At 42.2% G+C, this 13,912-nt stretch overlaps 1 protein-coding gene across 1 annotated transcript in view; it reads right to left on the reverse strand.

Annotated features, from left to right (window-relative positions):
* Nucleotides 1-6,021: 6,021 nt before the first annotated feature.
* NTAQ1 (N-terminal glutamine amidase 1) overlaps nt 6,022-13,912 on the reverse strand; it is a 211,650-nt gene continuing 203,759 nt past the window's right edge. The window contains exon 6 of the mRNA XM_030764145.2: nt 6,022-6,161. Within this exon, the coding sequence (XP_030620005.2) occupies nt 6,037-6,161 (125 nt within the window). The 3' untranslated portion in view covers nt 6,022-6,036. The remainder of the gene's footprint in view (nt 6,162-13,912) is intronic.

A 13,912-nucleotide genomic window follows, 5' to 3' on the forward strand; every position in this document is an offset into this window, starting at 1 on the left:
CTGCATGTGCCACTGACTGACTGTATTTCCATTTTGAATGGCAGAGTTTGTGCCCAGATCTGGGGAGAAAGGGTAGTCCATGTCTGAATGGTCCTCCACTACCAGGTACCCAAGGAAATATCCTTAGGTTCTGAAGAGGATGCTCCACGGCTCCTTTGTGACCAAACCAGAAATACTGAAGTCTTCTGTTCCTAAGGTAACCAACTTCCAATGAGTTCAAAATGTGTTCAGCCAACACTGATACCATGCAAAGGAAAGGGAAATAAAGACCATCTTCAGCGCTAGAATGAAGAGACAGTGGGTTCTTATGTCAGTCTCTTCCTGAAAATGATTTTTTTTTCCCCCTATAAGTGTAACTTTAGGATTCCTTAGAACAAGGATGTCTCAGAACAAAAGAGGCCTGAAGCATTTTTAGACTCTGGGCTAGAAGAAAAGAAGCACTAGTTTTGAATCGTTCCTCACTGTGAGTAATGTGGGCCAGGATAACATGACTCACAAACCAAAATGGACACACTAATTGGCTGAACTCTGAACCCAATCCAAGCATTAATTTTTTTTTAACTACACTGAAAACAAAATCAAAGTTGTTGTTTTTAAAATCCTACCAAACCAGTTCAAATTAGAACCAGTCTTTGGAAATGGTAGAGCCAGAAGAAAAAAAGAATTAGAAAAGCAAAATCATTTCCATACAAGTATTTCATTCAAGTGTCTGGCACATACAAATATGCACTGTCTATGTATTTCTATCAGTAGGAGCTCTTTTAAATGAATCTCACTTAACCTATTAGCCAGATTAAGTAACATGCCCCATACTCTCTATAAAGTCTATTGGTGGAGGTCCTGGATGCTCTGGAGGCTGGTGGCTTGTGGGGCACTGGGTAGGAAGCCCTCCCTTCTGGTGGATCGTGCATTTTGCAAGAGTGCATTGCATTTTTTCCCTAACCTGTCTATACCTGTTGTACTCAGTATTGTAATTACATAATTTAATTCAATATTAAATAAGTCGATCAACTATAAGTACAAAAGGAAAGACTTCTTGTTTCTATGAAAGCTAAATCAAATGTTTGGAAAGACTAGATAAAGGTGTGTTGCATTTAAAATAAAAAGACTGAACGGGGGCTTCCCTGGTGGCACAGTGGTTGAGAATCTGCCTGCTAATGCAGGGGACACGGGTTCGAGCCCTGGTCTGGGAAGATTCCACATGCCACGGAGCAACTAGGCCCGTGAGCCACAACTACTGAGCCTGCGCGTCTGGAGTCTGTGCTCCGCAACAAGAGAGGTTGCGATAGTGAGATGCCCGCGCACCGTGATGAGGAGTGGCCTCCGCTTGCCACAACCAGAGAAAGCCCTCGCACAGAAACAAAGACCCAACAGAGCCCAAAATAAATAAATAAATTAATTAATTAAAAAAAAAAAAAGACTGAACGACAACACTGATGCCCATCAATGGCTCATCTGCAAAGAAAAAGTACCCAAGGAAAAGTACCCAGGACCATGTAGCAGGGTCCTATTAGTTCTATTACTCAAAATAGCTTCGACTTTCCATGTTTTACCACCTCCAAAGCTCTCACTCCAGGTCAAGCCTCCATCCTCTCTATCCTGAATCCCTATAATGGCTTCATATGTGGGTCTCCTGCTTCCCTGGTTGCTTCATCTCTGACTCCTGGAACCTCCACTCTCCCCCTTCATTCACCAGGCACCAGCCACACTGACCTTTTATCTACTCCTCAAACTTGTCATGCTACTTCCTGCCTCAGGACTTCTGTACCTGTAGTTCTCTCCACCTAGGACTCCCCTTCTCCCAGACTGCCCTGTGATCCGATCGCAGTGTATGTCTCCCCCTCCAGAGGCTTACGCCAGCCATCCTAACTAGTCCCATTCCCATCACTGCCCTCAAAACTCCCAAACTTTCCCTTAAACATTATCTTGTATTGTCTTCATAACCGTTGTCACCATCCATAGTTATCTTATTTGTTTACATATTCACTGTCTACACCCCCCATTAGAATATAAGTTCAAGGAGGGCAGGGACTTTTTCTCTATTATTCACCACTGTAACCCCAGCACCTAGAACAATGTCTGGCGCATTGTAGATGCTCAACAAAATGTGGTTGAACAAATGAACACCTAACACAATTTTCTTCTTCCCCCTTTCCAGCCAACTTTATCCTTTGACTTCCAAGTTTCCTTCCTGTTGCAGCATCACAATCTTGTCTTGCCTGCCCCACCCTCATGTAGCTAGTCTCCCCCTCTAAGCACTCCCTTTTACACAGTTCCATCAGAGCACTTAGTGTATTATTCTTCATCCTTCTTTGTCCATATCCCCAACTAGACCAGGAGTTCTGTGAGATGAAGGACCACATCTTCCTCAGCCTTCCAGCCCCAGCACACAGAGCAATTCTCTATATCTCTCACCACCCTGCCAGCCCGGACCGCTAGATTATTTCATATCTAATCTTTTCCTCCATCCTCTTCTCTATCACAGTGCTGCCTTTATAGCACTTATCATGGCCCCAAATCATCTCATCTCTAGTTATTCATTTATTTGTTCTGCTTATCTATTGCCTGCCTTCCAAACTGTATCCCTAGTGACTAGAACAGTGACTGACGCATAGTAGGTGCTCAATAAAGATCCATTTACAAAGGGCTCATTCAATGTGTTTGTTAAATGAAGGACTAATTAATCGATTAGCCACCATGACCACTATAAATCTCAGGACACCCAAAGAACAGGGAGATTCGATGCTATGTTTACAGCAGTTACTCATGGTTTCCAAAACAAGACACAGGGACACGATTCATGAAAATCACATTCTGAAGCAAATGTTTGTGAGGAGAGGGGAACGGAGCAAGCAGACATTTGGCTAATGAGCAAAATGGGTCTCGAACTGCTCCAGGGCATCTACTGCCTGAATGACTGACTGGTTGCTTCTTTTGTTTGGCATTGAGACAGGAGCAGCAGGTCTCTCTGCAGCTCTATTAATTCTATGCCAATTAGTCCAGTTAGAAGCAGGTCTATAGATTAATTGCCCAGATGTTTGATTTCATCAGAGGTTACATGGCATACGCAGCCCAAGAAGATTCACATAGATCTTGGCACACAGAAGATGGAGGAAAGGGATGACACTCAGCAAAACAGGTCTCAAAGGCAAGTTCTTAGAAGACTTCAGGCAGTTTCAACAGCCCCTTTCCAAGAGGGAGGCCTCAGGCCGCCTGCCTTCTCCAGGCCCCTCAACCTGAGCCAGCTGGGGAGTAGGGACGTGAGATTTGCTGGTGACGTCGGCTTGGCGTCTTCCATGTGACATGTAACGAATATCAACCATATTAAGTCACTCTAGGTCCCCAGCATTGCTGAAGACGCGATAAACAGAAGTTGGGCCATGCGGCCACCACAAGGGCAGCGAAAGTGGAGGCTGGAGCTGAGCCAGCTGATGGGGCCAGCAGAACTGAGGCCAGCTCAGGACTGCCAGCCACCAGCACCCAAAATAATGTTTCGTCAGGATGACATGTGAGACCTGGCTAGAACGGGTCTACCCCAGTGGATGGAAATGTATGGCTAATTCCAAACATGTTATCAAACATACAAATGTACCCAAGAACCTAGCTGGCTGCACTTCACCTCTGGGCACGGTGTCTGTAAGGAAGATCAAAAGAAGAGTTATTGGTTTCTACTTTATGTCTTATTATGAATAAGATAGGCCAGTTAATCATGCCTGAAGTTTGTGAGAGACGTGAGTGGTACCTAGCACAGTGCTTTCCACCCTCGGCTGCACAGTGGAATCACCAGGGAAGCTTACAGAATGCTGAGCGCGGGCCTCACCTCAAAGATTTGGATTGTATTGGACTTAAGGGTGCAACCTGGGAATTGGGAATTTTTAAATTTCCCCAGGGCTTGAATAGGAAGCCAGGATGAGAGCCACTGCCCTAACATAGCTACAGATTGAGGGGCTCTGAAACCCAGCCCCTGCCTTCACCCATGGACACTCCCCCAAACTCCCATCCCCCTCCGGGCTCATTTTAAGCAGAGAGGAAAGGGAAGGACCACTCACTGACTCCTGTCACAAAAGGGCCCTTCTGGGGACATACAGTGTACCTCTATACAGCTTATACTGAAGTCCTCATAATTTCCTATAAAACCTAATTCCTTAAACTAGAATTCTGAGCCATCTATCTACCTGCTCACGCATTCCTCCAACAAATACTCTTTGAGTATCTGCTATGGACTCAATGTTCTTGCTTGCATGAAGATTTCATTCCATTAGGGGAGCCAGAATAAACAATAAGATGTTACAAATAGAATATTTTCATTAAACAAAAAAATGTAATAAAAAATAAAACAGGGTGATATGACATAGAGAGACAGGTGGGGGGACACAAGCCACTTCAGGTGGCCAGGAAAGGTACTTGTGATGGAGTAACGTAAGCCAAGTCCTGAACATTGAGAAGCCAGCCATACGACTACCTGAGGGAAAAGCAAGTGCCAAGGCCCAGCTTCAGTCTCCTTGTAGGCCCACTTCAACTCCTCTGCTGTCCCATGGGGTGTCACCAACTCCCCCACCTTTGCATTTTGGCCTTGTCCTACCAGAAATGCCATCTTCCAATCCAAATCTATGACTGCTCAAAGAATCCCCTCCCCTCTAGAAGCTTCCCGGATCCAGTCCCTTCCTCATTCTGACCGCTCATTACCTCACCTGAAATGTCTGGAAATGCCTTTGATAAATCACAATGGGTATAAAAGCATAAGACTTACTATTAAGTCTTACTATTCATACCTCCTTAGCCTCCTGCCTGATTTGCCTTGAATCATCACACCCTTGATTTTGTGGTCTTGTTGTTTCACCTGGGTACAACTGGTCTCCTTCCATGGGATCATTGGTCCTTCTGGGCATAAGTCAGGTTTTCTGCTCCTTTGGTATTCCTAGTTGCTCCTCAAACAGAGCTAGGCATTCGTTCATAGCCCCTGACCAGAGCTCTTTATAGGAGGATTTGACTAGGTTGGCAATTCAGTGCTTGTTTGAATACAAGAATTAATTAGTAAGCCTTGCCTCCAAACCACAGCCTTCATTCTCTTTTGTACTAGCATTATCTCCATTTTATAGGTGAGAAAGCCAAGGCACAGAGAGATTAAGTAACTTGCCACAGGTCACACAGTTGATAAGTGGCAGAGCTGGGATTCAAACCCAGGTCTACCTGGTACCAGATGCTGGACCACACTGCATGACCTCGTCCTGAGAAGAACGCAGGTCAGTAGTCCCAGTCTCAACTTTTCAACAAAGAAACTAAAACTCTTAAAAGAATTAACAGAGGTAGCCTGGTTCATAGATTGAGTTGGTGCCAAAGCCAGGGCAATTATTCATGGCTGTGGATGCCAAGGCCTCTGGGCTTCTGCTTTGCCACATCCCTTCAGAAAAGTCAAAATTCTGGTTGGGATTCAGCTGAAGTATCAGATCATCACTGTGCCCTCTACTGAATTTCAGTGCTGTCAGGTTGCTGCTGACAATAGATGAAATAATGAAATGGTCCGTGGGCAGAGGGCCAGAGAATATTCATTCACTTTAAATAATATTTTCTTTCGTTTTTTCCTCTGTTTGGGCTGCTGGAATGGTGGAGTTGGGGAAGGACAGGAGGAAGAAGCTAACATTATCCAGCACCCCGAGCCAAATCCCATGACCTCATCTGCAGTTTGGGCTCAATGAACGGTTGCCAGAGTTAGCAAATGAAGACAGGATACACACTTAAATTTGCATTCCAGGCAGTGAGAACATATTTTAGCGTAAGTATGTCTTGCTCAATATCTGGGACCCTACTTAACGGTAGACATATCCTGCCTCCCAGGATTATGGTGAGGATTAAAGAACACACAGGACATAAAGTGCTCATAGGTACCTGACTACGGCGAAGGGGCGGCACTAGGTCTATTCAAAGACTGCTTTTTGTCCTTTATATAACAGCTGGCAACACACCCTGCCCTGGACCCTCATGCAAAAGAGAAAAATGGCCACCATGCATTATCGACTCACAGTTTAATAAGCAAATTCACCTAGAGAAGACACTGCTCCTTTCAGTAGGTGAGGCTGTCTTGCTCCGCTTTGCCCCCAGGGAAAACAGGGTGAAAGGGTAGAATCCAGTGGCCAAACCTGGTAAGTTCAGAAAAGTTCCTCCTGAGAAACAATAATAGAAGAGATAAAGGGTTAGCAGTTTTGCAAACAGAAATAACTTGGCTAAGCAAAGGAGAAAATGAGGTGGGCAGATGGTAAGGGGAGGGGTGTAGGTGGGGAACAGGGCCTGGGGAGAACACGTGAAGAAAATTTGTGGGAGAATGTCAAGTGGGAAAGGCCTGTTGCACCTAAATCAGAACATCTGGGAGCCTTGTATGAGGCATGGGGAGGATGGGAATGTTTCTCAAAGGTCCTCAGACAACCTCAGGCACAGCTGTGAGGCAAACGAGTTTGTCTTCAACACCCTTTGCTCCGCCCGTTGAGCAGTAACTCCAGGTCCGGCCACCCCTCTGCCCAGCGATCCCCTCACATCTCAGAAACATTGTTCTAAGAAAAGCACCACCTTCATCCCCCACTCCCTCCCAGGTTTGGCACTGTTCTGTTTACTTGTCCAAAGTGCTCCTTCTAAGACCCCAACCCTTATGTGACAAACTAACCACAGGGCTGGAACATTCCTTCCAGGGATAATTCACATTTGGTAACATCTTCTAGAATGATCTTTTTCCCTTCTCCCCTGCACTTTCCTCCTCATTGTTGTCTAATTCATTACCTGCTCTAATTGACGGAAGGAGTGCTTTTTAGGGAGAAGAGAGGGTTTCCGTGCGGCCTGGTAAAAATGAGATCTTTGTGTGTCTCTCCAAATACATTCCATGAGCAGTGAAGACAGTAGGTGTGCAGTAGGTGTTCAATAATTTTGTGTTGGGATGATTTAATCAATTAGTGTGCGCTGGTGACTCTCCTAATTTCAGAAAAGATCATCCTCATTACTGTTCTTATGCAATCATTTCTGGAGGAAGATCCACTAACAATTGGGAAACTCAGTCGCCCATCCCCCGTCACTATAATGTTCTACTTTGGAACAGAGAAAGTTTCCCTTCAGGCACTTGTGTTGAAGAAAGTTCTGGAGATGACAGTGGGAAAGATGTGCACATCTTCCAGGTAGAATGGCAGGTTTCTGATTGCTATTATTACCACCAATATTCTGCAATGCCTTTGGGCGACCGACAATGCACTAGGTGTTATGAAAAGTTTAATTAGCAGACTCCCTGACCTCCAGGTCATGTCTGAAACTCCATGGTCTGTTCTGGCCTGCCCATTGGAATGGAAAACACAAGAAGATACTTCCTACTTCCTTACCCAAAGCCCTGGGGAGTTGGGCAAGCTTTCCTAGCAATGGGGCTTACCAGATCAACTGTGCTGTTTTGCTCACTCTTTTTTTCTATCTTTTGATTATTCAGGTGTAGGAGAAAGTAAAGTGCTGACAACGGAAGCCTTTATCCAAAGGGCTCCTGGAATCCCTGGTAGGTTCTGAGGACTGAACCTCAAGAACAATGTGTGAAGCTAATACAGAACAGTGTCTCTCTGGTAGCATCTATTTCCCACCAAAAATGATTTACAAGGAATGGTGAACGCTCACCACAACCTCAGAAAGATAGGACTGATTAAAACCCAATATCAGAATCAACTCAATATCAGAAGCAGATACGATTGGCTTGTGAGAAACAGTGAGTGATCTATTCATGCTTTATCTCACGAAAGAGAGGAGATTCAATTCTTTGAAAGTCAATAAAGACAGAGTTCTTTATTTCTACACTCCTACTCCTTGACTCAGAGACTAGGCTAACCTTAAAACTGACCAGCTATCCTCTACTACACAAGTGACATCTTTTGAGGCAGCCAGAGTACAGCTTTGTGCACACACACATGCACCCCCAAAAATCTTTCTGTATCCTTTTAGAGACTACAACTTTCAAGCAACCAATAGTACAAGATGTGGAAGATGGTGGGGAGAGTCCCTGCCAGGGACCCTCTGCATCCTGAAGGTGGAATAGAGTTGGTAAAAATCAAATTTTGAAAGATGTGGGGAAGACAAGAAGAGCCTGTTGGGGCATTTTTTGGACAGTTGGGGGTTATAGGTTTTTTGCATTGCAGATAGAAGAAAATCACACCTCAATCCAACAGGGCCAAACTTTGTGTATGTCACTAACCCTGGGAATGGAGCTAGGAAGTGGGAAGAATAATCAGCCATCCCTCCAACTACAGATGTAAGAAGGACATTCAAGTAGCACCCAAGGGGATAGTTAACTGTTCCAAAGGCAAGCTATAGAGTCTGTTATTTGCCCATACCTGGGTCTGGATTAATCTTCTCATTCAAAGATGAATACATAAAGAAAAGAGACAGACTGAAAGTATACTGCAGGACATGAAAAGAGAACACCATTCTGAAGACTCAAGAGTATGTCCAGAAGAAACTTTTTCAAAAACTTCAGCGTCAACAGAAAGAAAAATGACATTCCTTCTGTAAAATTGGCAGAAATCCATTATGATCATACTGAGACAGAAAGAGAGTTAGAAGAGCTATGGGATTATTTTGGAGGGATAAAGATGCAATAACATATTTCAATACTGCATTAGAAGCAGCAAAGAGGAAAATTAACCATATGGAAAAGTACACCAGTGGTATAAAGGGTAAATTTGGGTGAGTATTATAGAATGCAGGGACAAGCAAGTAAATATTTTAAAAGAGATAATAATTTAAATAAGGAGGCCAAGTTAAAAGAATATATCTGTGTTGTTCATGTAGGAACAAAACTGCAACAGAAGTAATAAAGATATAACTGAAGAAAAATTTCCTGGGCTGAATAAAGTCTGGAATATACAAATCAACAGCCATGTTTTATAGGCAAAATTTATAAAAAGAACATACGCCTGGACATATCCTGGCAATGCTTTTAATTAAAAGAATAGAGAAAAAATTTTAACAAACAAAAAAGGATATAAATCAGTCAATTGTCAAACTTCTACTCTGCAGCACTGAACGTTTTCCAGGATAAAATGGGTGGTTTTCAGAAATTTTTGATGAAAATAATTTTTTATTTATTTATTTTTAGTTAATATATAATTGACATATAACTTTATATTAGTTTCAGGTGTACAACAAAATGATCTGATATTTGTATGTATTGTGAAATGATCACCACAATAAGTCTAGTTAACATCCGTCACGACACACAGTCACAATTTTATTTTCTTGTGATGAGAACTTTTAAGATCTATTCTTTTAGCAACTTTCAAATATGTAGTACAGTATTACTAACTATAGTCATCATGCTGTACATTACATTCCCATGACATTTATTTTATAACTGGAACTTTGTTATGAAGAAAAAAATTCTTGACCTAAACTATTACACCTAGCCAGAATGTTGTCCATAGATGGTAGGAAACAAAAAGAGAATCTTAGATAAGGAAGGATTCATAAAAATGCACCTCCCCCATATTCTACCTAAAAAAATTCAAATCAATGAACCCCAATTAATAGAAGGATGAGTCAGAATTAAGCATTTGAGAATGGGGAAGTTGTGCCATAAAAGAACTGGCAGTGAAAATGTAAATCAGCTAAGTATGGAGCTAAGTCTAAATAATTTTTGTAAATATGATTTAAAAGCAAATAATAAAGCCATTCTTAAAAGACAAGCTATACTATATGAAATAATTTGATGACAATAATCTGGGCCTTAAATTCCAGGTTACCTTTACAAAAACCAGGGAGATATAAGTAAAATGTTTCCAATTCTTTTTCTTATCTAGCAGGGAGTCAAAAATATTCTTTTATTTTTGATCATTAGAAAAACACAGATTAAAAAATGTTTTGGAAAACTTAAAAGAAAGCCACCAGTAAAAATATAAACAGTCTGGGCTTTGCTGAACCAAGATGGAGGAGTAGAAGGACGTGCTCTCACTCTCTCTTGGGAGAACACCAGGATCACAACTAGCTGCTGGACAATCATCGACAGGAAGACACTGGAACTCACCAAACAAGATACTCCACATCCAAAGACAAAGGAGAAGCCACAATGAGACAGTAGGAGGGGTGCAATCACAGCAAAATCAAATCCCATAACTGCTGGGTGGGTGACTCACAGACTGGAGAACACTTATACCACAGAAGTCCACCCACTGGAATGAAGGTTCTGAGCCCCACGTCAGGCTTTCCAACCTGGGGGTCCGGCAACGGGAGGAGGAATTCCTAGAGAATCAGACTTTGAAGGCTAGTAGGATTTGATGGCAGGACTTTGACAGGATTGGGGGAAACAGAGACTCCACTCTTGGACAGCACACACAAAGTAGTGTGCGCGTCGGGACCCAGGGAAAGGAGCAGTGAACCCAGGGGAGACTGAACCAGACCTACTTGCTAGTGTTGGAGGGTCTCCTGCGGAGGCGGAGGGTGGCTGTGGCTCACCATGGGGATGGGGACACTGGCAGCAGAAGCTATTGGAAGTACTCCTTGGAGTCAGCCTTCCCAGAGTCTGCCATTAGCCCCACCAAAGAGCCCAGGTAGGCTCCAGTGTTGGGTCGCCTCAGGCCAAACAACCAACAGGGAGGAAACCCAGCCCCACGCATCAGCAGTCAAGCAGATTAAAGTTTTACTGAGCTCTGCCCACCAGAGCAACACCCAGCTCTACCCACCACCAGTCCCTCCCATCAGGAAACCTGCACAAGCCTCTTAGATAGCCTCATCCATCAGAGGACAGACAGCAGAAGCAAGAAAAACTGCAATCCTGCAGCCTGTGTGACAAAAACCACATTCACAGAAAGACAGACAAGATGAAAAGGCAGAGGGCTATGCACCAGATGAAGGAACAAGATAAAATCCCAGAAAAACAACTAAATGAAGTGGAGATAGGCAACCTTCCAGAAAAAGAATTCAGAATGATGATAGCGAAGATGATCCAGGACCTCGGAAAAACAATGGAGGCAAAGATGGAGAAGATACGAGAAATGTTTAACAAAGACCTAGAAGAATTAAAGAACAAACAAACAGAGATGAACAATACAATATCTGAAATGAAAACTACACTAGAAGGAATCAATAGCAGAATAACTGAGGCAGAAGAACGGATAAGTGACTTGGAAGACAGAATGGTGGAATTCACTGCTGCAGAACAGAATAAAGAAAAAAGAATGAAAAGAAATGAAGACAGCCTAAGAGACCTCTGGGACAACATTAAACGCAACAACATTCGCGTTATAGGGGTCCCAGAAGGAGAAGAGAGAGAGAAAGGACCTGAGAAAATATTTGAAGAGATTATAGTCGAAAACTTCCCTAACATGGGAAAGGAAATAGCCACCCAAGTCCAGGAAGTGCAGCGAGTCCCATACAGGATAAACGCAAGGAGAAACACACCGAGACTATTAGTAATCAAATTGGCAAAAATTAAAGACAAATTGAAAGCAGCAAGAGAAAAATGACAAATAACGTACAAGGGAACTCCCATAAGGTTAATAGCTGATTTCTCAGCAGAAACTTACAAGCCAGAAGGGAGTAGCATGATATACTTAAAGTGATGAAAGGGAAGAACCTACAACCAAGATTACTCTATCTGGCAAGGATCTCATTCAGATTCGATGGAGAAACCAAAAGCTTTACAGACAAGCAAAAGCTAAGAGACTTCAGCACCACCAAACCAGCTCTACAACAAATGCTAAAGGAACTCTAAGTGGGAAACACAAGAGAGGAAAAGGAACTACAAAAACAAACCCAAAACAATTAAGAAAATGGTCACAGGAACATACATATCGATAATTACCTTAAACGTGAATGGATTAAATGCTCCAACCAAAAGACATAGGCTCGCTGAATGGATACAAAAACAAGACCCATATATATGCTGTCTACAAGAGACCCACTTCAGACCTAGGGACACATACAGACTGAAAGTGAGGGGATGGAAAAAGATATTCCATGCAAATGGAAATCAAAAGAAAGCTGGAGGACTTCCCTGGTGGCGCAGTGGTTGAAAGTCCGCCTGCCGATGCAGGGGACATGGGTTTGTGCCCCGGTCCGGGAAGATCCCACAGGCCATGGAGCAGCTGGGCCCATAAGCCATGGCCGCTAAGCCTGCACGTCCAGAGCCTGTGCTCCGCAACGGAAGAGGCCACAACAGTGAGAGGCCCGCGTACCGCAAAAAAAAAAAAAAAAGAAAGAAAGCTGGAGTAGCAATACTCAAATCAGATAAAATAGACTTTAAAATAAAGAATGTTACAAGAGACAAGGAAGGACACTACATAATGATCAAGGGATCAATCCAAGAAGAAGATAAAACAATTATAAATATATATGCACCCAACATAGGAGCACCTCAAGACATAAGGCAACTGTTAACAGCTGTAAAACAGGAAACTGACAGTAACACAATAAGAGTGGGGGACTTTAACACCTCACTTACACCAATGGACAGATCATCCAAAATGAAAATAAATAAGGAAACAGAAGCTTTAAATGACACAATAGACCAGATAGATTTAATTGATATTTATAGGACATTCCATCCAAAAACAGCAGATTGCACTTTCTTCTCAAGTGCACACGGAACATTCTCCAGCACAGATCACACCTTGGGTCACAAACCAAGCCTCAGTAAATTTAAGAAAATTGAAATCATATCAAGCATCTTTTCTGACCACAACACTATGAGATTAGAAATGAATTATAGGGGGAAAAAAGTAAAAAACACAAACACATGGAGACTAAACACTATGTTACTAACCAAGAGATCACTGAAGAAATCAAAGAGGAAATCAAGAAATACCTAGAGACAAATGACAATGAAAACACGACAATCCAAAACCTATGGGATGCAGCAAAAGCAGTTCTAAGAGGGAATTTTATAGCTATACAGGCCTACCTCAAGAAACAAGAAAAATCTCAAATAAATAATCTAACTTTACATCTAAAAAAACTAGAGAAAGAAGAACAAACAAAACCCAAAGGTAGCAGAAGGAAAGAAATCATAAAGATCAGAGCAGAAATAAATGACATAGAAACAAAGAAAACAACAGCAAAGATTAATAAAACTAGAAGCTGGTTCTTTGAGAAGATATACAAAATTGATAAACCATTAGCCAGACTCATAAAGAAAAAGAGGGAGAGGATTCAAATCAAAATTAGAAATGAAAAAGGAGAAGTTACAACAGACACCGCAGAAATACAAAGCATCCTAAGAGACTACTACAAGCAACTCTATGCCAATAAAATGGACAAGCTGGAAGAAATGGTCAAATTCTTAGAAAGGTATAACCTTCCAAGACTGAACCAGGAAGAAATAGAAAATATGAACAGACCAATCACAAGTAATGAAAGTGAAGCTGTGATTAAAAATCTTCCAACAAACAAAAGTCCTGGACCAGACGGCTTCACAGGCAAATTCTATCAAACATTTAGAGAAGAGCTAACACGCATCCTTCCCAAACTCTTCCAAAAAATTGCAGAGGAAGGAACACTTCCAAACTCATTCTATAAGGCCACCATCACCCTGACACCAAAACCAGACAAAGATACTACAAAAAAAGAAAATTACAGACCAGTATCACTGATGAATATAGATGCAAAAATCCTCAACAAAATACTAGCAAACAGAATCCAACAACACATTAAAAGGATCATACACTGTGATCAAGTGGGATTTATCCCACGGATGCAAGGATTCTTCAATATATGCAAATCAATCAATGTGATACACCATATTAACAAATTAAGGAATAAAAACCATATGATCATCTCAATAGATGCAGAAAAAGCTTTTGACAAAATTCAACACCCATTTATGATAAAAACTCTCCAGAAAGTGGGCTTAGAGGAAATCTACCTCAACATAATAAAGGCCATATATGACAAACCCACAGCAAACATC

Source organism: Delphinapterus leucas, chromosome 17 (assembly GCF_059928025.1).
Source record: "Delphinapterus leucas isolate spDelLeu-1000000601 "Yukka" chromosome 17, BTC_Dleu_Yukka2, whole genome shotgun sequence".
In the NCBI taxonomy this organism is placed as follows: Eukaryota; Metazoa; Chordata; class Mammalia; order Artiodactyla; family Monodontidae; genus Delphinapterus; species Delphinapterus leucas.